This window comes from Echinops telfairi, unplaced genomic scaffold, assembly GCF_000313985.2.
Source record: "Echinops telfairi isolate 266 unplaced genomic scaffold, ASM31398v2 ScPeMD7_7458;HRSCAF=8496, whole genome shotgun sequence".
In the NCBI taxonomy this organism is placed as follows: Eukaryota; Metazoa; Chordata; class Mammalia; order Afrosoricida; family Tenrecidae; genus Echinops; species Echinops telfairi.
In genome coordinates, this window is record NW_022111358.1 from 4,123,385 (window position 1) to 4,150,208 (window position 26,824).

Consider the following 26,824-nt stretch of genomic DNA (forward strand, 5'->3'; position numbering starts at 1 on the left):
CCAGTTTCAATATTTTTCTTCAACTCCTTGCTGTATCAGCTCCCATGTATTCTTAACCTCCCATAATCACCAGCACCCCCATGAGACTACCTTTTGAAGGTTTATATAAGGTCTAAGAATAGTATACATTTAAGTATCCATGTATGTGGCAGTTCTATAGGCCACATAGTAATCTGTATCAAACAGAATCTACGCCTACAATTCAATCACCTCACATCCAAAATAAAATGGGCTATCTTAACTATCAAAGCAGACAGAATTTGAGACAATTAAGACTAGAGGACTTGTTTCAAAGGAAGAATTCACTCTTACCTATATCTTTTTTTTTTTACAAGGGGGTGAGGGGCGGGGCTGGCGAGGGGGACGTCTTACCTATATCTTACAATTCAGTTTTGTAAACTCATTTTGTAGCTTAAGGCCCGATATTCAGTAAATATATAGTAGATAGCCATAATATTGAAGTCCTTTTTTGTTACCATTTATGGGAATAAAATTTACTTTAAAAAAATGACCAGACACCCTTATGTACTAAAATTACTTTATTACAGTTGATTTTTTTAAACATTTCCTTTGTTATGATACAAAGGATACTTACAAACAAAATATTACATATGACCATGTTTTCTCTCTTTTATGTTTTGACAACTTGATAACAGCTTTAAATGCACAATCTATACAATTAATACAGGTTATATATGAACTATAAGGTATGGTGAACCAGGAGAATACTGACAATGTACTGTACAATAAGCCTTACCAGTTAGTGCGGTGGACCATTTCTACCAAAGAGAAAATGCACACCTGTACAGTCACCTTTCTCAGTTGGTGTTGACCACCAGAGAGGGGCTTCTTCCCAATTGCGACCCTGAATATGCCTCCACTGTGGGCGGTTGTTTGGTCTAAAAACTGAGAGGACTATGTATTTAAAAACAGTCATCAGGCGGCAGAGCTTCATACTGTTCACACAATTCTCTCTCACCAAAAAGTCAGTCCTCATTTTAAAAGACCCCAAGTCCTCTGTCCACTATAAAAACTATACAGGCTCAAGGGCTCTGGGAGATGAGAAGATGAAGGCTGCCAAAAAAGAGGAGATAAAGTCAAGCCCAAATATAGGTCTTGTCAAACCACTGCTTTTCCCTTCACCAAAGGGAAGAACTAGAAATGTACAAATTCATTGATGAACCTCAATGATAGCATCCATTCGCTGATAACTCTCATTTTATCTGGAACTCTTAACTTGGGGGAATAAGTAAAATAGATTGTGGGTAATATGTACCACCTTTAAAAAGAAAACTCTTGATTCCCTTTATCCACCAAAGCTGGTCTAAGGCTATTACAGGTGTGCATTCATCTCTCAATGGTCTAATCAGATATGATAGGTTACAGCATTTTTAATCTTTTTTTTTTAATTAAAAAAAAACAATTGACTGAGCACTTTTTTTAAGGTAAATAGCAAAAATAAAAATAAAAACCAACCCTAACATTTGCATAAAGAATGCAAATGGAGTGATATGGCCTTTAAGGTAGAGGGTTAGTAAAGAAAAAAGTGACAAAAATCCAGAGAAAATGAAAGATTTTTTTCTCTCTTGAAAATCCACAATACATGTGCAAAAAAAATCATGCTGTCTGAGGAAAACAAAGGAAAATGAGTACATAAAAATAAAAACATAAATAATGTGTTTGGATGACTGGTAAAAGTAGAAACAACCTGGGTTACATAAAGGAGTATACATTCAAGATGCTCTTAAACCCAGTGGGATAACTTATGTTAAAAATGTGTTAATAGTTACATTAAAAATCTCAAGTTTGTTTTAAACCTTCACAATACAAGCAAAGCTGTTTTAAAATATACACTATACATATTTCTCATAGTCTTTCCAACCTCATTACTGCACGTTAGGCTGTCTTTTTTTAATATACTAAAACAAGGAGGTTCTGAAAGCAAAATTGCTCAGAATAACCCATACATTATTTAAATGTTTGCCTCAAGTTTAAAACGGGTTAACATTTTTAGCAGACTTACATAAATAGGATTTAGCAACATAAGTGTTAATTTAAAAAACTTTGAGCCCCTAATAAAATGATTTAAAAAAAAACCTCTTAAAAGCATTTACAAATTATCTGACTGGAAGAGTCTGGGGGAAGTTATGTGAACTATACTTAAAATGTTACTTACATCAGACCACTGCTTTTGTAAAAATGTTTCTGAAAAAACCAAAGCAAAACAAATTTAGAAAATCAATCGGTCTAACCTAGCAGATAAGGGTCATTATAAAAGGAAAAATGAGAACACAATTCTCTCCTTTCCCCCCAGCCCCCCTCTACAGGTCCCTCTCTACCTGGGTTTTACTCTAGGAAACCACTTGCAACTCCTAATTGGCTCATACATCAAGTGTCCAGATCCTGTGGTGAGTAAAATACCTTGTCAGACAAGTTACTGGCCCCAACTGCTCTTTTCTTGGAAATGCCTTCCCACTTGGTGTCTCTGGCTTGGAATATTTTAGGGTACATGTAATTACTGGAGGAGTACTCTGCATAGGCACAATTCCCACTTAATATGGAATAAAAGGTTCAACACATAAAATGCCATTGAGAAGGGGTGGTGGTTTCTTGGATGTTATGAAATGCAAGGACGGACAGCAGCAAATGGGCACCCAAACAGAACCGTCCAGCATTGCACTACAGGCAGCCAACATCGTCATGAACAAACTAAGACAAAAAAGGGGAAGAAGGATCCAGTACCCTGTAGGTTTGTGTGGTATGTGCCAATTAGTCACATGGACCAGACAGAATCTGCAAATGTCAGGCAGTTAGATCCTTTTACTCCATGACCATGTGCAACTTAGAGTTTTAACAGTAATGTCCATGCCTGGACAGTGCATTTGAGGGCTCAGGAAAAGCAAAACGTGCCACCGAGAGAAACTTGTTCCCATATAAACTGGTCTTTTCTTTCAAGTGGCCCTAATACACCTTGATACTATGCCAAGCCATGCAAAAGCAAAGAGTACACGTTTTTCATTAAAATTGGTAGCTCATTTCTAAACTTCAATGACTTCAGAGTTGCCATAAAAACATTTAACACGAGCACTGAAAACATAAATATGAGGGTTCCTTGATTTAAAAAAAAAAAAAAGCATTCCCTCATCTATGTTCACCAATCTATAATACCTTAGGCTACCAGGCCTATCAGAAAAAAGGGAAATTAAGTGGGAGTAATGACAGAGGAACATATTATGTATTTCTGGAAATAGACAAAAAATTCACAGAAATGGGATCAGTGTGCCAACAATAAGCATAATTCATTTGAAAATTCAGCTAAAGAGCCCAATAAACAGTTCCAGACCATAATGTTATCACCTGTATAATTTACATTAACATTAAAACACTTGCACTTTTACAGACAAAACACACTTCTGTAAACATGGCCACTGGGGAAGGGAAGGCTCCCTACCTCATTCATGATCAAGGACATGTAATCATTTTATTAAATAAAATTACTTAGCTTCAAAAGATTTCAAACCTGATCAAAGGCTAAGCTTCATTTCCCCCTGTTTAACAACATTTAAGCTTTAATTCTAAAGTTGTCACCAGGGATGGTTTCAGGACACAACTGGCAATGACAGGACTCCTCTCTGGCTGGCACAGACTTAGAGACTTTAGTACAAAAACGAAAATGACAGAAACTAGGTCAATTTGTTAGCTACATATTTACAGATAATTACATCATTTTCACTCATAATTACAAAAAACTACGAGAGAAAAGGAAACTGTGCAGGTTGAAGTACCCGTACTTTGGGGGGAATCTTGGGCATTAACATACCCTTTCTCATTCATTCAGAGGTCTCATCTTCTCTCCACTGTTTTATGCCCAACTACCTACAGATGTTCAAATCAGTATGTCCAGTGGGCATCATGCTGTTCTCAAAGGAAGATCACAGTGGATTAACCTTTTTTCTCTAAAGATCACTTGTCTATTAAAAACAAAAAGACAATGCAACAACACAATAGACGCTTGTGTGCGTGTACACACATACACACACACACACACATACACACTCTCTCTCTCTCTCTCTCTCTCGCTGAAACTTCAAAGAGTTTGGGTTGCTGAGAAATATTCAGCAGTGATGTTAACATAGTAAATGACTCCCCAGTTTTAATTCTCTGCCTTTATTTTCTTTAAAGAATATCTTTGGGTGGGTGGGAAGTGCAAGTTTAAGAGATCCACAACAGGCAGATAAGGTGCATTAAAATTTACAGATTTCTTATAATCTTCAGATTACCATGAAGCCAAATGGGTTCTCTCCAATTTTTGAAATATGTATGTAAACAAAGAAAAAAAAATTAGTCAACAGGACTTTAAAGGGGGTTATCAGAATTCAGTAGAAAGCATAAATGCAAAATAAGAGTTCTCAGCTTCACTTATTTCCCCTACACAGTGTGTAATACAACTTACTTCTTTACAAATTAAGTCACTGCCAATGCAGACCTACTGTAGTGATTTCATAAAAGTGCAGACAATATAACCAGACACACAGCAAAACAGACTTCAATCAGTAGTCCTTGCATACAAGAGGCGAATCTGCTAGGTGTACAACACATTCTTTATCTTTTTAGGAACTTAAGAGTGGGGAATTTCCAGTTCTTAATAACTAAGGGAAAGTGAGTGCATTTTCAAAGGCAATGCTACAACCTGACCAGGGCTGCTATTGTCATTGATGGAGGAAAAGGAAATAGGAGAATGTGCCTCTCTTCAGTAATGATCTGTATTTTGGCAAGCAGCTCAGAGATGACAGCCCAAGTTTTGGCTCTGCTCCTTAGAAAAGGCTCTTTTATTTCCTAAATGAGAACCTCTGTCTCCATCATTACAAGAGATTCACACTTTGATATCATAAATATATTATTTTCTAGCTTGAATATATATCTGACACTTCACATTGTGAGCATGGGACAAAACACAGGACCCTAATGAATTTCCTAGAAAGGGGTGCTGTTTGGACCTAACCCTCTGCTTGAATAGTAGTGGCTCAGAAGGAGTGGAAGGTGCACACAGGTCTTAATTACTATTATCAAGCAAGAAGATGGAGAAAGTCCCACACATCAGTACTATTCCTTTCTCTTCCACTGACAGTTTCTTATTGATTTTACATTTAGGAGAGCGACAGATGCTTCAACTTTAATTCCTATCTTGAATGTTTTGGTCCTTAGTGCAATATATATATATATAGGGATTAATGAAAGAACAAAGGGAAAAAGGATCAATGTCATCACTGATACAGAAAGTTAATAAAGGCGGTGTGATTTATTGGTTATTTTTATCATTTTGCAGAGGAATCACCACAAGTCCATTACATTTCTGTGGTTCATTTCTCTCTGCATCATTCATCTTTCTTATGTCACAACAGACTCAAAGAAACATTAACCGGCTTCTTCCCCAGCACAATTTTACTACATTGCGACATATGGTTCCACATTTTACTTAACTTTCTATTCACTCACACAGTGCTCAGAGAGCATTACAGAGGGAAAAGAATACATCTAATGACCACCTTCTCATAAATCCAGAGTACTCATTCTTAAGAAAAACAAGCCCTAGCTGAGGTCTGAATTAAAAAATACATATATATAATAAAACAAAAAGAACAGAACCTTAAGTGCCCTGATGGAAATGTACAGTGTGAGTTCCATCCACCCATTTATCTATACAAACAGACACTCATATGTATATACACTATATACATACAAATGAGAACAGCTATACGCAAAATGTGCATGTTTAACAGTTTTTTTAAAAACCCAGTAGATCATGGTATAATACAATTTATTTCCACTAGTGAATGGCACAACTGGAGAAACGCAAAGGAGGTGTTTCAAGTACAATAAAGTCATTTTCACAGGTGAAAACAAAGAGTATTATTCCAGTGTCCAACATCATGGATTCTGTAAAGATTCTTACTGCTAGACAGTTAGCACTTACAGAAGTAAAAAGTTACTAAAATCTACCTTACGGTCTTAAAAAGATACTCATAGAGTTTTCAATTTTTGAAACGGGGCGAGGAAAAATAGGTTTAAGGGAGTCTCAAGGGCAATTTCTTTAGTGTAGTGAATTGTGTTTGACATCTAGGAAGCCGAAAACCATGACTACTCTAGAGAGTTTAACTTCTCAAAAAATTTTTGCAATATGCTTATTACACTTGTGATTATGGCTTCATATGCAGCATTCGTCTCTAGGCACAAAAATAAGAAAAAAAGAGTGAGAATATAAACACATTTTCAGTTATTGTATATATAGTGAAAATATTTTGAGATACTACATATGGGGAAAGTCGGCCAATCAGGAATCCTGTATTTCAAGATATGAGGTTTTGCCTTTTTATAATGCTACTCCAAAAAAGGTGAGACCATGGTACAGGAAACTTTCTAATGCAAAGTTCTGTAAATCAGATGCATTATTGACCATTTCCTGATATTCCGAACATATTTCTCATACATTTATTTCCTTAAATATATATATATATAATGAGTGGACACCAGCAATGGGAAGGAGGTAGTGTTAACCCAATTAAATGTTGACATTTCCACATTAAGAAAGTGCTTGCCTTTTTCTTAAGACCTCGCAAAACCTTTCAAACATTTATAAATTTTACTCTCCAACGATTCCTCAGAAGTTAGAGCTTACTCATGCAACACACACACACACACACACACACACACACACACACACACACACCAATGAATTTGAATCATTTTTGCAAACTGTAAGTATTTTAATTAAGATGAACTTAATGGTATAATCCAGGCATAGTTTTGACCTACATGAAAAACTCGATGCCAAACAAATCAGATACAAAGTCTTACTGGAAAGACATTGGGGTAACCAATCACATTTTTACAAGTAAACTCAGTAACTCAATTTGATTTAATTTAAGTCTCTGACTAATTTGAAGTCTACAATTAGACGTCCAAATGTAGAATTGAGGATTTTTGGTAGAATTTGGAATTTTAAAGAGTTTTATATGCAAAACATTTGCTATTCCATCCCTTCATCATTAGAGGGGCCAGACTGAATATAAAAAGGTATACGATTTCATATTTTTGATTATTTTATTATATTCTAAAGTTCACTCATCATTAGCCTCCAAATATGATCTCTCTGTTTTTCTGAAGCATTATATTTGAATGCAATAAAGATACCAAGAAAACTAAAGCCCTTATTAGATATGACAAGGACATGCCATATTTACTTAAGAACTGGTGATCTGGAGAATGGCTAAAGGACAATACAGCACAGTGCTACTTGAAGCACTGCCAAAAAATGTGTGAGTTCTGTGATCTTGATTTTCAAACTATTTATATTAAATACTAATTATTTCTTCATTTACCTTTAAATGAATGCCAGGAATTCCTAAAGGTGAGTTCCTGGAGGCTGGACTGACATACCTGGTAAAGACTTTAATTTAGTTGAGGAAATCAAGATTTTCACAGTAACACATTACTGTTTGGGCTGCGAGTTAAGGGGAGCAGTGTTACTGAGAGGAATGAAGAGAATCCTACTTCGAAGCCTTCTGACTACATGAGGAGGACCACCCAGGGTCAGCAGCACAGGCTCCTCAAGACAACTGGGGACAGGCAGTAATAAGTAAGGTACTCTGATCCACCACTGGAAAGGGCATTTCCCCCTCTTCAAGTTATATTCATAGCTCTCCACCCACTTCCAACTAAGTTTCCACACTGGCAATGGAACACCAAGAAACATGACTTTCAGCACTATATCGATCCTTCATTGTAAAACAAAATAAAATATGCACCTTCCCTTTTTCTTTTTTTAAGGGGGGAGGGTAGTTAGCTTTTGTCGAGATTCCCTGACCATTATTACTTTTTAAAAAAATTTGACAAACTTACTAGTTCTTTTTCAGTAGTATTTTAGCATGAAGGCAAGAGACTTCCGGAAGTGGTGTTTCCTATTGTGTGATGTTAACATGATGCCAAGTGGCTGTGAAGTCTCGATGAACTAGAGGTTTGTAAAGTATTGCAGCAACAAACACAAAACAAAACAAAACAAGCCAAAAGAGGACCTGCACATGCAGCAAAATCGACAGTGGTGATAAGGGTTAGTCAGCAGCTGGCAGTCATCGGCTCAGTGACTCCTTGTTCACTATGGCAACTAAACAGTTAAATAATTGGCTATTCTACTTATAAACAGGAAATCCCGTAAGCCAAAAGGGGGTAATCAAATTATGTCTTATGTAGTGTGATAAGAACTCCAATACATGGCAGTTTACAAATATGGCATTATTCAAATACTGTATATACTCATGTACAAGCCAAGTTTTTCAGTACATTTTTAATGCAGTTTTTGGGCTAAAATTAGGTGGGCTGATATTCAGGTCAGCTTATACTCGAGTATGTATGGTACCTCTGGCATTTGATTTGTTTTGGCTATACATCATTGTTTTATACCAAGTAAAAGTATGTGTTGGGTCTTGGGAGTTTGGTGCTTAGGTAGGATGAGATATCACAGTATAAGCAAAAGACCGCAGAATATATGGGCTCCATTTCCTCACTCTGCTGATAAATATACCTAGTATATGAGCTTTAAGAGGCCTTTTCACTCTTTTGGTACCCTGCTTAAAATCTCACAGGCTTTTAATGCAACTTCCACACAACTTGTGATCTCCTTAAACACCCTCACCTCTTCATGCTACAAAGAAGGCACAAACAAATGGAAAAAATTCACAGACAAACCTATGTTGTATTCAGAAAAAGGACTAAGTTGATTTGTACCCTCTAAAAAAGTCAATGCAACCCTTTAGTGCTCGTGGATTTGCTTTCCCTTTCCTTTTTCTCCAAATGAGGCTGAGAAGTCAGACCAACTTAATAAAGAAACTACATTGGTGAGGGAATGCAAGTATATCATAATAACTGGTTTCAGCATATGCTGCCTGCTGTGAGTGGCTCATAAAAATTTGATATAGGGTGGAAGGTTTTAGATAATTCCATAAGCTTCTTAGGATACAGACACCCAAGAATGATGACTTAAGCACTTTGCTGCATTTTATTTTTGCAGTGTTCAGAATATACCCCCTTATTTAGCCAATTTATTTTTACTCATGCATCACACGCACACACGCGCGCGCACACACACGTATGTATATAGTATCAACTCCCCTTTTCAAAAATTCCCCAAAAGTTAAAAAACAAAACAAAAACAAACCGGCAGCCAAATACTATGACATCTCAATTAGTAAACACAAAACAAGAACGCTTTACAAAAATGAATAAAATATTCCATATGCACTCAGCTTCCACACTCTAGTTACCCAAGTGAGGAGGCTCTGTGACGATGTCTGTAGGCAGTTTCTTTTGGCAGACAGCTCCAGCGGAATTGCCACTCTCAACTAGTAAGTTATGTATAAGACATGTGTGACCCATTGGATATTTGTGAAGTGACACTCGTGCTTCTGCTCATGCCCTGCTCCGTCCGTCCTCCAGAAGCTGTCCGCCTTAGAGCTTGGGGACTATTGCGGACTCCCATACTGCTACCTCGAGGTACCCCTTGCATTGGCCCTGAGGGGTGACCCCATGGCTGGGGTCCACCTTGCATTGGATGCCCCCAAGCTTGTGGCGGGCCACCCATGGGATGATGACCCCAGTGAGATCCTGGACCCCCAGTAGGATTGTGAGACCAACTAGACGCTCCTGGGTAGCTGTGGCTGAAGGCCTCAGGGGAGAGATTAGAAAGGACCATGTTACTAAAACCTAATCTCATGCTTTCAGAGTCAAAAGCTTCAATTTCTCTGGCTTGCCGTTCCAGCAGGCTTCGTATTCGTTCGGTGCGTTCATTCTGCAGGGCCAACATCTCTTCTTCAATCTGGAGAGGGAAGCCAAAAGGAAGATGATTTATATTTTAAAATCTATAAACTAAAGAAACGATAATTAGCTTTGAATCATTAAAAAAAAGGTCTACTTTACAAATGTGTATTTAAAAAATAAAAAGGATGTACTATAGGAACCACATATACTTTATTTCTGAAGCGTATAAAATCAGGTTTTTAAAAGCAAGGCAATGATTATCAAGGGCCACTAATTCCATAAGGTAAAAAGTTGAGAGAGAACTCTTTTATGGCTGATCAGATGGATAACCAATATCACTTACAATTGTGATTATACACTGTATATCTTTGGACATGATGCAAAAAAAGTACACAGTAAGTCCTATGAAATACTCTTGCAAAATTAAAATATTTTAAGATTTTGAACCTATATATAACCTTATCTAACTCCAGTTTATAAGAATGTGACAAGGAGGAAAGAGGAATATGCTGAATGACACCAGAGGAGGCACACAAGAATGTGCACAATTCTATAGGGCAAAGGATACAACTTCTTTCATAAAAAAACAAATGAAAGAAAGAAAACAGGTTTAAAGGACAACCAATGCAACATTTCAACCTTGTTTGGACTCCAATCCAAATAAATGAACTTTAAAGACATTGAGATAATAGGGGAAAAAAGGCATGGATTGAGTATTATAGCTTATTATTGTTAGATGTCATTGGGTCGATCTTGACTTGATTCATTGATAAGAGTAGAACTGCTCCACAGGGTTTTCCTGGATATAATCTTTATGGAAGCAGACCATCTTGGGCAGATTCAAACCACTAATCTTTTGTCTAACAGCTGAGTAGTTTACTATTGTGATACCAAAGGTGCCTCAAGTATTAATACTAGTAAATTAGGATAAATTTTGTCAAATATCAAAATTGTGGTTATGTTGAAGACAAAAAATAATTTTATGTTAAGAGTGAACTGATGCTACACTAGGATTTTTAAAGCTGTAATTGTTACAGAAGCAGACTGCCCTACCTTTCTTCCAAAGACTAGCTAGTGGGTTTGAACCATCAACCCTGGGGTTAGCCAGCCCAATGCTTAACTTGAGCCACCAGAGCTTTTGAATTTCATGCTAAATATAAAATAACCAATTCACAATGAAGGGGGAAGGGGAAGGAGGGAGCACTGGGACTGAGTGTGATTACATAACTCATTTTAAAGGTGATTTAACCATGGGGGGGGGGGTTGTGATTATGATTTTTCAATTCTTCTTGATGTGATTTATTGATTGGGTTATATGATACGTGGAATGTGTGCCAATAAAAATGTAAAAAAAAAAAAGGAGAATTGAACTATGAAATGGTATGATAAGAGCTGTAGGAGCTTTTAATAAGTTTTTGAAAATAACTAAATTTCTATACCTTTAAGATTTCAAATAACTTTAATTTTTGTCCTTTTAAATATTTAATTGTAAAAACTCAAACAATTCATTCAAGATTTATTTTAATCTGAGGGATCTACAATAATGATGGGGATGCTCTCAGCATATAATTAATCTGAATGCTCTGCATATTATTTAAGGGGAATACAAGCTAAAAAATTAACACAGCAATGCTTGCCAATATTTTATATAATAAGCACTGCTCCAATTCTGAATAATCCACTGTCAGAATCGAGTTGATTCTGACTCGTCATGACCCAGTATAGGGTTTTCAAGACTGTCAATTTTTACGGGAGTAGACAGCTTCATAAGGTATGACAATCTGCATTTCTTTAAATCATGGTATTAAAAAAATTATTAAACTTACTGGGGGGCTCTTACAAATCTTATAACAATCCATCATTCAATTGTATTAAGCACACTTGTACATATATTGCCATCAACATTTCCAAAACATTTTCTTTCTAGTTGAGCCCTTGGTATCAGCAACTCTTTTTCCCCTCCCTCCCATCCTCGTGAATCCTTTATCAAAGATATATTATTATTGTTATTTTGTATCTTACACTGCCCCTTGTCTCTCTTCATCCACATTTCAGTTATTCGTCTCCCTGTATGTGTGTGAAGGGCTATATATCCAACCTTGTGATGGGTTCCTCCTTTCTCCCCTTTCCCCCACCACTCCCTACCCTCATATCACGGGATTTATTACTACAAATTAGAAAGAATGATTTCACTGGATAAATGAGTTACCATAATGAAGACTTTTGAGAGATTCTTACAATGTGTATCTTTGAAACCAAATGTGATTTTATGTATGTGAATATTTTCAGCTATACAAGAAAAGGTCCTGTAAAATATGCTCGTGGGAGAAAGACAAGGCTTCCTACTCCCTTAAACAGTTACAGTTTCATCCCCCTGGGAGGGAGTTATATGTTGATCATTGTGATCGGTTTCCCTTTCTCCCCCACCTTGCCCTTCCCCCCCGGTATCGCTACTCTCCTGGATTCCCTGTTTCCAGCTCTAATCTGTACCTGTGTATATGCTCTGGTCAGTACCTGTGTATATGCTCTGGTCTAGCCAGGTTGTAAGGGGGAATTGGGGTCATGATAGTGAGGGGGCAGGGGAACCATTGAAGAACTAGAGGAAAACTGATATTAGGGGCTAGAGTGGGAGGCAAATGTTTTAAGAATGATGAAGGCAACAAATGTGTATATGTGCTCGACACAATGTATATATATATGGATTGTGATGAGAATTATACGAGCCCCCAATAAAATAATTAAAAAAAAAAAAAGAACTAGAGGAAAATTATGTTTCTTTGGTGCTATACTGCATCCTGATTGGTCTCTTCCTTGTGACCCTTCTGTAAGGGGATGCCTAGTTGTCTACAGATGGGCTTTAGGTCTCCACTCTGCCCTCTCTTCCCATTCACATCAATATAATTTTTTGTTCTGGGTCTTTGATGCCTGATACCTGATCCTACCGACACCTCATGATCACACAAGGCTGCTGTGCTTCTTCCATATGAGCTTTGTTGCTTCTCAGCTAAATGGCTGCTTGTTTATCTTTAAGCCTTTAGGACCAGACGCTGTATCTTTTGATAGCCGGGCACCATCAGCTTTCTTCACCACATTTGCTTATGCACCCATTTTGTCTTTAGTGATAGTGTCAGGAAGATGAGCATCACAGAATGCCGGGTTATTAGAACAAAGAGTCCTTGCATTGAGGGAGTACTGTCCTTGAGTACTGGCCCAATGTCCGTCTGCTACCTTAATACTTAACATATAAATATTGTACATAGATCTATGTCCCTAGTGTTATATACAAATATATTTACATATGTACACGCCTGTATTCAGACTTCAAAAAATGACCTTTGTTTCCTACTTCACTCCTCTATTTGAGGGAGAAAAATTTACGGCTTTATGGAAACCATATGGGGCAGTTTCATGCTGACCTATAGGGTTGGTATGATGTAGAGATGACTCAATAGTTGGTTTAATTTGCACAGTATAAGACGCTAATTAAAAAATAAGAGCAAAAAACATTGCTAGAGTCAATTCCAACTTACACTGACCCTAGAGGACAAAACTGAACTGTCTCACAGTTTCCAATGTTCCCATCTTTATTGAAGCAGATAAATCTACTTTTCTTCTATAAAGTGGCTGGTGGCTTTGAACCAAGTTTTAGTTAGTAAACAAGTACTTTAATCATTGCACAACCAGGGTCCCTACTATTATAGATACTAATCATTAATGTCTAAGATGCTAATTAGCACTGTTTAATTCCAAACCAGTAGGTGGGGCTAAACATACAAAAAGACTAATAGTATCAGTATTTCTTTCACTACCAAACCAACAACAACAACAAAAGAAAACTATTATTGACTCACAGCAACTATAAAGAACAGACTGGTACATCCTTGTTTCCAAGACTGTACTTTATTGAGCCAACTGCTACATTTTCTCTTAAATAGTCAGTTAGCAGCTGAGCACTAAAATACTGTCAGAAATATATTATAGGAGAGTTTTCTATTAAATCATAATCTAGAAAAAGAAGCTTAGGCTAGATTTTAAGTTGGGATCAGGAGGATCTATGAAATCTGTATATAGGGCAAACTAGATTTTTCAAAATTCATTTGTTTCTGTCACCCTACCTTGAATGAGTAATATAATGGAGGTAATTTTTAAGGACAAGTATCTCTCAAATAAGCTAGTGATAAAAATAGCAGTGCCAGAGAAACAGTAACATCTTATCTAGGTGTTTTTTTAAAAAGATATTTAACCTAATTGGGTATTCAATTTTTATCCCAAGAACTGTAGGAAACAGAGGACAATTTATGGCCATTAAATAAATATGAACTAACAATGTCCAATAAACCTAAGAATTCTGAAACACAGCTCTGAATCCTGGTTACAAGGGCATCACCATTTCTTACAACAAATATCTAAAAATCTTCTGCCCTCATCCTTTCCTCAATATCTCAGTGATAAGCCAGAAAGAGAGAAAATAAATCACCCTGGTGGATAGTGGGTTAAACACTGGACTGCTAATTACAAGATCGATGGTTCAAACCCACTAGCCATTCTGTGAGCAGAAGAAAAAGTTGCTTTTTTGTGGTAACAACTGTACAACTCTTCATGATAAGATTGAACTACTGAAATGTATGATTTGTGGATGAAGTGCCAATAAAACTATTAAAAGAAGAAGGAGAAGGAGGAGGAGAAGAAAAGGTTGTCTGTGACCATAAAGATTTAGTCTCAGAAGCACTATGGGGCAGTTCTATTCCTGAATATTTCTGCCAAAGAATACATAAATCGGAAAAATAAAATAAAGATGCATGTTGAAGTAACATTTTTCTGCCTAATTTTATCTTCTTTCCCCTAGTAATGCTCCACCAATTGTATAGCTCTAGGCCAGGATGTATGAGTAAAACATATGTTTCTGGTCCTTTGCCTACCTTACCCAAGTAATTACTGCAGTATTTTTTCTTCACTAGGCAAGTCTTTCTCCAACCGCTATAAGTAGAGCTACACACACAAAAGAAGGGAACACAGAGACAGAGCTACTCTCTCATAATTCAACTGATTGTCTTCACATATCCTCATATTCTCTCTAGAAATGACTACTTACATGCCCTTGATTTTTAGAAGCTACCCATTATTAAGTACATCATAATACTCATAATTTTAAAGAAAACAAAAACAAAACACTACCCAACTAGAATTAAGGAAATATGATACTATGAAAGCAATCTGATATAAACAGTTCATATGAAAATTAATTTATAAATATATTAGATCTAAGCAAATAGTAATTATTTTCTGTCTGTTACTTATACCTTTTGTTCTAGGAGTGCCCTGCGGAGAGACACCCTCTGTTCAAGTTCCCGAAGCTCTCGATCATGTTGTGCCTCAGCCTGCATCTTGATTTTGCTTTGATATGCATTCAACAGCTCCAGTTCCTGCTGCAGCTGCATCTTCAGAACCTGGCATTCTGCTTCCTGTGCTTCATCCAAACGCAGCTGAGAGAGAAAGAAAATGGCTATATCTTACTGTGAAGCTATCTATACATGACCTATGGAAACAAGGAGGTCCTCTAACAAGACAGGCTACTCTTTTGTAGCTTATACAATTTGTTTCTTCATTCTTGTGAAAATCTTTGAAAAGGAAGGTACAATAACCAATGACGACATTATGAAGATAAAGTGATCTATCATGTTATTTAGAGAGTGTATAATTATCTATATCTTTCTTTAGAAAAATCTAGTATTTGATTAGGTGATTTAAAACGGCATCTTCTTCAGCCCCAAAGAGAAATATGAGGGCTGTTGAAAGTTCCATGATCTTTTAAAAAATTCCACTTTCCTACAACTTTTTGAATTTACCTCATAGGGAGTACTGGACTACACCTGTGGGCCAAATTTGGCCAGCCATAGTTCTGTTTTTATGTCCTTTAGTCAAGAACAGTCTTTACATTTTGGAAAACATTATAAATTGTTGTAATAAGGATCTGTATTTGCATATTAGAACCCAAAACCGAAAGCCTTCACTATCTGGCACTTCAGAAGAATTGGTAAACCCCTTACATAAAAATATTTTGTGCTGTACTCAAATGTGATCATTTAACTTCCCAATACAGTCCTACTTTTTGCCCATTGGTTAAAAATACTGCTGCTCTAATCTTGAGAAGCTGTTCTAAATGCATGAAGGAGAATTCTATATGCAAAATGCCATTTCCAAGCAATGTTGGCAGCAGGAAAAATATGGACTAGCATGATTTCCCAATCTGTAGGACTTCTGACTAATATTGCTAGGATTTTTGGGTAGTGGAAGGAAAAAGAAATACTAAATTTGTTTGGACTAAATAAAGCTAACTTACAGCTTGGGTGGACAGCATTTCATTAATGCTGTGATCATATTGCTCAGCCAAGATAGCTAACTTGCGGGTCTGCTCCTCCTTTAGCCGCTTCAGAACAGCTTTGTGCTCACTCTTTGGTGTAGTTTCCAGTAGGTGATTTCTTAATGCTTTGTACTGTCTGGTTTGGATTTTGCAGGTATCTTGAAACTGCTTTTTAATTTGGAGTTCCTTAGACTGGGAAGAAAAAATAAGAAGATGTAAGTATTTTAAAATATAAGGCATTTAACATAACTCAAGTGTACATGTGAAGAAAGGCAGTTAGGAAGAAGGCAGAGGTAATCAAAAGATCACATTAAAAGGCTGTAGATACTTTTTCACTTGGTCATTTGTCTAAGCTCTGGACTCTATGCATTTTTATAATAAAAATGATTATTAAAACATAGAGAAACCTATCATGGCAATGCACCTTCCTGCTCATTCTTCTAAAGTATTAAGAGGTATCCTGAGAATTTCATTGTGAAATCTTACCCATCTACCATACAGCCTTGATCCTGCCCCTTCAGACTTCTTTTTGATCCCCAATCTCAAAGAACATCAAAAGGAACATCATTTGAAAATCCCTGGAGCAGTGGTTCTCAACCTTCCTAATGCTATGACCCTTTCAGACAGTTCCTCAGGTTGTGGTGACCCCCCAACCATAAAATTATTTTCGTTGCTACTTCATAACTGTCATTTGCTACTGTTATGTATCGTCATGTAAATATCTGATATGCAGGATGTATTTTCAGTGTTACAAACTGAACATAATTAAAGCATAGTGATTAATCACAAAACAATATGTAATTATATATTCTGAAATATGTATTTTTAATGACAAATAAATGAAATTTTGTCTTGAAGTGTGGTGTAGCATGGGTAAGTCTTCACGCCAGGAACTCGTATGTGGGCTTATCTGCATGTGGGTGGACCCACCTGGAGATGGATAGAGGAGCGGTGTTCTCAGTTCCTAATACCATAGGAAATATGTGTTTTCCGATGGTCTTAAGCGACCTCTGTGAAAGGGTCGTTCAACCCCCAAAGGGGTCGCGACTCACAGGTTGTAAACCGCTGCCCTGGAGGATGGCAAACCTGGGGTTGTGATGTGGTATAGATCAGAGTACAGCATTCTTCAGGAAAGAAGGGTTAAAGAGACATGCATACCATCTTCAGAAGTTTACAGACCTAGATGGGGAACCACAGATTTACACTATGAAATTTTTGTTTAATACAAATACAGCCAAATATGGACTGGCTGATTCCATTGGGAAAAAACCAGATATATGCTCAGAGTTCCATACATATCAAATTTTTATCTTTTTCTGTACTACAATATTAACTATGTTTTTTAAAAATATCAACTATGTTAACACAACTTTATTGTATGAAGGGCCAAGAAATATATAAATAGAAAAACTCTTGCTTTAGTTAAGACAATTAGTACGGCCTCTAAATAATGTGGTTAAACAAGTCCTTCCAAGTGCTTCTGTCCAGCAATAAAACAAATAAAAATTAGACATCCTTTTCCTATACTTTTTTTAAAAGTTATCATTTAAAAATGTGTCAAGTAAACTAATTATTCCATACCACTGGCTTATTTTTGGCTGAGATGGTCCCTGAGAACAGCATCACTCCCAAGTCAGAAAGGTCATCTTATGGCCAAAATCACAGGGGTTTCACCAGTCTCTGTCAGTAAGTTTGATTTTCTTTGTGAATTAGATTTCTTTGTTTCACCTTTTTCTTCCACTATAGCCAAGAATCTCTATTGTGATCACAGTCCGAGTGGTTGGTAGTGGTAACCAAACAAGTGGTATTTCTTCTGGTTTGGGGATCATGTAGACTATGGCTCATGTTGTCTATTAGTGTTCGGCCTAATTATTCTCTTGAGCATTTGGTTTTCTTCACTCTCCTTTTTATGACTGTGAATAGATCAGTAGTTGCTAAGATGGTCGCTTGCAAACTTTGAAGGCTCTATATGTTACTCACCAAAGTAGGATGCACAACACTGTCTTTATGAACTATGTTGTGCCAAATTCGGCAGATTTAAGATGAGTCTATGGACCTTTACCTACATGTCAGGAATTTTATCCCAGTAGATGAGGTGTTTGGTTATGTCTAAGAAGTTCCATGACTGTGCTCCTGGAGTGCTCTTTTGTATTAACATATATGTGGCACCTAAAATTATGCATGTAAAACACATAAAGCCAAACCTTATTCTGCATGTGGTTGTACTCCCTTATACCCTCTATTTCTTTTACTATATTGATCTACTTAACTATGTATTTACTCAAATTATTATCAATATTATTGTTGCAGGATTATCATGTTGTAGTAATTACCGTAGCTGTTCATTATTTTTGTATTCCTCTTAATGGGTTTCCTTTGCTTTGGTGATGTTGTGATGACCTCCCCCACACTGTTGGCTTTCCCTTTACCATATTACTATGTATTACTAATTAGTAATTTTTGCTCTCTCCCATTCCCATCCCTGGTAGCAATGACACAATTTTTTCCCTCCCAGTATGTAACCTTTTCTTGATTTTTCTTTTAGAATGGTGGTCTCATAAAATATTTGTCCTTTTGTGATTTACTTATTTCACTCACCACAATGTCCTCCACATTTATCCAGTTTGTGAGGTGTTTCGTAGACTTGCCATTATTCTTTATGGTTGTATATCATGCCATGGTATATATGTGAGAGAAGCAAAATCTTTGGGATTCCTGGTGGCAGAGTGAGCTGCTAACCAGTTAGTGGTCAAACACCCAAGGTGCTATTCAAGAGGAAAATTAGGCTGTCTACTCTTATAAAGGGAGTGTAGTGTAGTGGTTATGCATTTGGCTGCAATCAGGTTCGAAATCAATAGCTGTTGTTACTAGCGATAAGGGCTTTCTACTCCATAAAGAGTTAAAAGTTTTGGAAACCCACAGGACAGTTCTACCCTGTCCTAGAGGGTCGCATGAGTCAGAACTGACTCCACAGCAGTGAGTGTCTTAGTTTACTCCTGTGAAGATTTAAAGTCTCAGCAAACCCAAAGGTGCAGTTCTTCTTTGACCTTATGACCTTGATGACAGTTGAGTTTGGTTTACCTTTGAAACCAGTTTGTATTTTAAGATTTTAGATTTTATTGAGACTTGCTTTGTGGCCTGAAATGTAGCTGATTTTAAGAGAATCCATACTGTTTTTTCTTCAGATTGCATGAATATTTCGCCTTTTAGAGAATCCATTTGAAAAGAATGTATGCAGAACTTATTGATGACATCTTCTTTTTTTTTTCCTCCCCCTTTAGGGGTATGTGGGGGGTGGATAGCACACAAAATCTATTCTGCTGCCTTCTTTTTACTGGTGCATTTACATTCAATTTGGTTAGCACTAGGTTTGAGTTTAGTCACTTTGTTGTTCCTTCAGTCACTTCTTTTGTGGTGATTTCTTGCTCTACTTAATTTTCTGTGTTGAGTTACTTTTGTGGATCTTCTTTTCATTTTTCCATTGGTGTTAAATTTGTGTTTTAATTTTTTTTGATCTTCTTTACATCGAACTGTTATCCATACTGAAAGTTGCAATCCTTGATCTTCATCAGCAAGTGTTTCAAGTCTTATTCACTTTCAGAAAGAATGGCTGTGTCATCTGCATGTTACAGGTTATTAATAAGTCTTGCTCCGATCTTGTAGCCACATTCTTCTTCATATATGGCCAATCTGCACTGACCTAAAAAATTAAGCTACAGCTTCCTCAGATTAGCTCCCTTTCTTAATTACGGGTTTAAAGTGTTGCCTGACCTTGTTCCAAACTGGCTTTGATGAGTGAGTGTTCCCAATGTTACTAGGTTTATTCTCAGCTTCTGTGCCTTCCGCACTCCTCATCTCCCTAGCTACCGTCTGAAGTTCAGAGCTCTCCGTTTGTGCTTGGTTTAATTTGTTATTCAATGAGTTTGATGCTGGGGGAATAAATAGGAGCATCTACTCACTTTATCATTTTACTTTGCTCTCATGAATTCTAATTTTATGGGTAATGACCGAGGAAAGGTCATGTTGACAGTTAACACAATCATTCTCTAAATAATGTTAGTTTGCGGTTTTAAGACACAGAAGGGTTAAATTGTACTAAGATTTATTTGGAAAGGTTTAAAATTAGATATGTGCTATAGCTTCAGATTTTGACAGAGGTTGGTTTACCTTTGTGACTGATTCTCCAAACTGACCAGTAGATATTCACAGCAAGAATCAAGATTATGTTTACAGCTTAAGTAAAGAATAGCTTTAAAAAAGGTTTTTAAATATAAAATACTGTGGCTCTGCAATTCTTTATCAGATACAAATAAAAGCTAACATGCAGAGACATGGATAGATCAAGTGAGGTACAACCACAGATGACAGTCTATAGAGAATTTTTTTTTTCACTTTTGTTTTTAAGATCATGTGATTCTATGCCTTAAGTACTTATTAGACACTATAAAATTTGGTTGGCTATGGTAAGACTAAAGTTACAAATATACTTTTGCATCATGTGAATACATTCCTCTATTTAAAGCACAAACAAATGTTTAAGTCTCTTGGCAATATATATCACCAGCACTATCTTTTGTTTGTAGAAGTGTATATAACAACTTACTCTACTCTGATGTGCTGGACATTCTGATTTTAAAAATATACTTTAATTACTCATGGTATGGTTCTACTTAGACTACCAAACAGAGATAAAATAAGCAGAGTAGGAGAAACACTGTGATGGCATGCTAGCATGCTGACATGAAGAATTTAGTAACAGCATTGGATAGTTAGGCAATTTTAAGTTAAGAATTTGAATTTTTACTGGTACGTCTCACAGTTAAAAGTTTGGGCCTCCTTTTTTAAAAAAAAATTCTCATGAATGTTAGCAAGCGAAAAGAAAATATCAAAAGTTTAGTCTGTTTCATTATGACAGACATATGTCTTGGTACTTAGATGCCCTCTATTATTTCTTTTCCCCTCTGTCAGTAAACTTACCTTTAGACTCTTGGGCTGCTGCCGAACCTCCATGACGTGCTTTCGCCTCAGTTCCCGTTCTCTTCGTTTGTTATACTCCAGCTGGTTAGTGAGCTCAGTTTGGTGCTGCAATCTGATCAACTCACAGCGCATCTTCTGAATTGTATTGAGGTGTCGAAACTCCAGTTCTTGCATGGATTCATGTTGTCGCAGTAGCATGGCATGCTCTAAGTCCTTCTGAGTCTGCCTCTTATTTAACTCCTAATCCATAACACATAAGACATGGGTATAAATAAAGCCAGAAAAAGAAAACAAGATCCTGAGACCTATCAACTCGGATATATGTTATTCTGATCCAATAATGGATAAATAATAACTATAAGGCTTTCTTTTATTTCAATAAATGGGCAATTAGTAAAAATATAAATTTACTATTTATTTACATTATTTTATGCTAAAAAAATCTAAAATACATCAATTTTATAACCAGGGGCTTTACTTTTTTTTTTTACTTTTCCCTTTCTTGTTTTCTGATTTCATATATGCAGAAGACACCTAAGCCATCCTTCGAATTTCTTTAGAGTATACAATAAATTTTATTACACACAGTGTAGCTAGGATTATAGTGTAATAGTTAAGACTATGAACTCTAGCTCTAGATTACTTTTATCCTAGCTCTGCTACTTACTAGCATTGAGTCCTTGGGTAAATTCTTGAATCTGTTTTCTTACTCTCACTTTTCTTCTAAAATAAATATAGTAGCATAACATAGCTATTTCATTGATTTATTATGAATGCTATTTATTAAAACAGCACCTAGTACATTAGGATAAACAAATGTTACTATGCTTTTTCTCAAATTAAAAACAACAAATACATACAAACATACAATGTAGATTTCAAACCTGGCTTCTCTGAGTCTATAACCTATTCCTCAGAAACCCATAGTTTAGGGCATTTGCTTCTTGATATTATTGTTTATTCTGAAACATGTATTATACAAAAACCTATCATTCCAAATACTGGATAATATACAGTATGGGCATGTAACTTGCTTGCTTCATTTAACAGTATATTGAACATATATCTAGATTAATGTTTCCCAAAATGTATGATACCATCTCCTGGTGGTGTGCTAGAATGATTTAGGGGGACTGCAAATGCAGATACCTATACTTTATCCTGAATTATGGGTTATAGTATAAAAGTTTTAATTGCTAGGGGCATTGGGTAATTTTTTTTTCTGAAAAGGGGTGGTAGGCCAAATAAGTATGGGAACCTATGATATAGCAACCTACCATATATAATTTTTGTGATATTATTCTTCAATTGTTGGACATTTTAGTCATTACCATTTATTGCCTTATTAAAAAACCATTTTTTGCTTTTATAAGTGCCATTTCAATAAATATCTGCACAAATTGCATCATGTTATTAAGTCTGGAGTACCGAGCTCTACAAGCGGATTTGATGGCTACAAGCGTAAGTGCATATTACACTTTAAAGGATACTGTTTAATTACACCCTAAAAGAGTGGTATCAATTTATACTGCTATTAACAGTACCTATTTCCCTACACAACTACTTGGACTAGATATTACCAATATTTACAATTTTGCTATTTAACATGTATCTGTTAAATGTAACATGTAAGCTGTTTTATTCAAATATTGCAATTAGTGAATTTGAAACATAATGCTATATTTGAAGCATACTTTAAGCAACTTTGAGAAATTTATCTATGCTTATAAGTATGTTTGGTAACTGGAACAATTTTTTTCAATGGCATATGAGTCTTTTAAAATTTTATTTATTTATTTAGTGTATATGAGTATTTGTACCATTTGCTCAATTAATAATTACATGATAATAAAAATACAGCTAACAATAAGTTATCTCAGAGCACACATTTTAGAGTAAAGAAGAACAATTTGCCCATTCATTTCTTCTTATTTAAAAATACTTTTTCACCCATGTATTATTTAATACATATTTATTCAATAGCTAATGGGAATATAATTAGACACACCTGTGACTTTACATAGCTTCCATTGCAGTAGGGCAGTACAGAATATGCTCCGTCTAAAAAAAAAGTGTGTGTGTGTGTGTGTGTGTGTGTGTGCGCGCGTGTGCACATGTCTAGGAGAGAAATAGAGGTAAAGAAGGAAATGTGGGTTTGTTCACCAGGGAAGGACGTGCGAAAGAAGTGACATCTGAGGTGAGACTTGACTGCAGAGAGCATACCAGGAGGTTACCCGTGGTAAAAGTGACCCACACAAAGGGAGATACGGATGCAAGGCCCAGAGGTAGATCGATAAGCGGCATATCTTCAGAAAAGAATTCTTCTCATCACTCCTGGAGGTCTCTTTTAAACCAAATAATAGACTGACTTATGAAACAAACGGGATTACCTATGAGGAATAAGTTCTCTTCTCCACAAGAACAAATGGTCTACATTTATCCCGAAACAAAGATGAACAGCAAGGAGGCATACAAAAATTTTTATATGAAAATAGTACAATAAAAATGGAAATAATGAAAATGCTGACACACTGAGGAAAACTGTAACCAATGTCAGGGGAAAAAAATCATGCCAAAATTCTAAATGAGAACTTAATTTGTGGTGTAATCCTTTACGTAAAACACAAATGGACAGCAACACTTTTACTTCTCTCTCACACACACACACACACACACACACACACACACACACACGAACACGTACCTCCCTGACAAGATCTTGCTCTAAGTTATGACGCCCAAGTAGCATTCTTCTTTTGAAGCGACGGCATTCCAGTTCTAGGTACTGTCTCTGACGTCGAAGGAGGTTAGCTTCTTCTTCTGCTTGGAAATGCTGTATATTCTCCTTCTGCTTTGATAACCACTCTTGTTTTTCTTTTTTGGGAGTACTCTGGTTTTCATTCAGCTCCTGGAAACATAAAAAACTGAGTTCAAAATACATGAAAATTAATCATTTAAATGTACCACTGTTATCTGGTAAGTTTAAATGAAAGTACTTTATTGGGTTTTCTCTCTAATTCAGGCAGGGGAATGACCTTGAGGAGGTAGGTTATAATTTCCTCTCTCTGAGTTACCTGTGAAGTAGGGCAGGAAAAGAAAAATGGACACAAGAAATTCATGCATATCTTTTAGATTTACATAGCTACATTTCTTATTCCCCTAACTTTGAAAGCACACAGTGATTAGTTAACAAAACAAAACAAAAACATGTCCCTTAAATTGTTCTCAAGGTGAGACAGAAGCAGTGATATCAGGTAGAAGTCTTATGTCAATTAAAATAAGGGCTAAAACACAGTTAAATAATGTTTTACTTCTTGGCTTTAAACATTCTATTAAGTGTTTGGTAAAATTATAGATGGATTAAATATTTTAAAATTGAAAATTAAAAGGAAAATCAACAAAAGATTGGGAAAAGGTACCTGCCTTTACAATTATTTAATTTTTAGTATTACTACTTCATGGACATATAAAAACATGTTTTTCTATACTGCTTTAACTATCATGCCACCAACTATCTCAGTAAAAATGAATTTATATTAGGCAAAGTAAAAATATGGTAGTATATTAAACGAAGCAAACTTTATTTTCAAAATAAAAAGCATCAACATTGTATACAGGAATATAATTAAGTTATCTTTCTGAATATAAGATGCTTTTTCAGAGATTTATAATGTCAGTCTTTTCCCTATTCAAGGAAGTACGCGAGCAACCCTTTACTACTTTAGTTCTTAAGATATTAAAACACATAAAGATAAAAAAAGTTCATCAATTAGTAGTTCTCAACTTGAAAGTGTTTGTGTATACACTCTATGGGAAGACACAAGGGTAATCTAAGTCCATGCATAGAGAATTACCTGGGAATAGTTTTCAAAATCCACTGAGTCAGGGAACTTTTCTGATAAGATTCTAATTATGTTCCTTTCTATATACTAAGGGTCATTAGTCTAAATAAATGTAAATAAACACAAAAAAATCTGACTCCTAAAAGAAAAGGAATTTATTAGCTAGACTACCTCAAGAATTAGCCATACCAAGTTACCCATGAAAATATAAATTATAAATACATACTTTACCCTAATGGTTCTATTATGAGTTAACTAGCACTAAATATAACCAATAAGCAGATAATTTGTTTGATAATTTAAAAAAAATAAAGTACCTCCTTAAGCTGCTCCTTTCGAAGTTTATACTCTCTCTTTTGGGACTCCAAAAAGCTATTTAGTTCTTTCTTCTGTTGAGCCTGAATATGTTGCTGAAATTTTTTCTCCTCATTGGCCATCACTTTAGCCTATAAAAAATTAAAGAAAGGTTATCAAGTTAGCTGAGCAGACAGGTAGATTCAAAACAGCAGTTTAATATACATCGGTAAGTGAATCTGTTTTTATAAGAAAGTACTATCAAAATAATAATAACCTAACCAAATTATTAGTAAAAATAGAGCATTTATATCACTTCAATTCCACAGAACCAATAAAATGAACTCATCTTCAAAAACTGATCATTTGTAGGATCAAAATGTTTTTATGTTTTTCATTTAAAAGAAGTACAGGGTGAGGGAAGGAAGAAAAAAGAGCAGATACAAAGGGCTCAAGTAGAAAGCAAATGTTTAGAAAATGGTGATGGCAACATACATACAAATATGCTTGATACAATTGATGTATGTAATGTTAGAAGAGCTGTAAGATAAAATAAAATTATTAAAAATAAAAGAAGTACAGCCCCCTGGGCCAAAAGAAAAAACAGGGTTTATTTGTTTTAAAATAAAATTAACTCATAATTTTAATTTATAATGTATAAAAACAATTTTATACATTAATCTGTAAATTAAACCCTGATCACACTATATCACTAATAGGAAATGCTAAATATTAGATAGAATAAATAGTATTTTAGTTCTGATTATGTATGAACTTTGCATTCATTGTAGAACATTTCAGAAATATAGAGAAACACAAAAAAATTAACTTTTATATGATTTTAGCTTTCAGAGATAACCAATGGAAACATTTGAGTGTCTACGCTTATTAATTTTTCTATGCTATGTATTAAAAATCAAGTCAATAAATGAAAGGAAAAAATTATACTGCATATTCTACTTCATTAATTACTAAATATATTAGTAACTACTTCTTACCAGCTTATTTAAAATAATATCTAATACTCATAAGATTCTAAGTATGTGTACATTCTCTCGTCAGACCATTTTAAAATCAAGTAATCATTTCATGATAAGCTTTGCGAAATTCTCTTCTATTGCAGTGAATGGTCCTTTTTTGGGAGGGAAAGTGAACAGGAAAGCTGTGATAAAAATACTTCTATTAGAACTAGCCAAATATACTTTATAAAATTAATGAATTTACTGAATAGCTTATATTTTGACAAGTATAAACTATTAAAATAAAATTGATAAAACATCAAAAATACCAGAATGATTCATGGAAGAAAAACTTTAAAAATAATCCAACTCGATCATGTGTGGAATAATGACACTTATTTGTAAGTAATAAATCGGAATCTCTATTAATTTATAATCTCTAACATTCTCTATATGTATTAAAATGTTTAGTTATACTCTCATATAAAAATGCAACTATAAATTGAAGGAAGGTTTCCCAAAAAGTACAGAGAGAAGGAAATCTGTTGAAAATATGAATGACTTAAAAAAAAAAAAAAAAA

At 35.4% G+C, this 26,824-nt stretch overlaps 1 protein-coding gene across 1 annotated transcript in view; it reads right to left on the reverse strand.

Moving 5' to 3' along the window:
* Positions 1-521: 521 nt before the first annotated feature.
* Positions 522-26,824, reverse strand: part of TAOK1 (TAO kinase 1) — a 122,408-nt gene continuing 96,105 nt past the window's right edge. Inside the window, exons 15-20 of the mRNA XM_004706907.2 lie at positions 25,308-25,436; positions 23,853-24,056; positions 21,149-21,388; positions 16,151-16,363; positions 15,111-15,293; positions 522-9,868 (exon numbers count right to left, since the gene is read on the reverse strand). Coding sequence (XP_004706964.1) covers positions 9,404-9,868; positions 15,111-15,293; positions 16,151-16,363; positions 21,149-21,388; positions 23,853-24,056; positions 25,308-25,436 — 1,434 coding nt within the window. The 3' untranslated portion in view covers positions 522-9,403. The remainder of the gene's footprint in view (positions 9,869-15,110; positions 15,294-16,150; positions 16,364-21,148; positions 21,389-23,852; positions 24,057-25,307; positions 25,437-26,824) is intronic.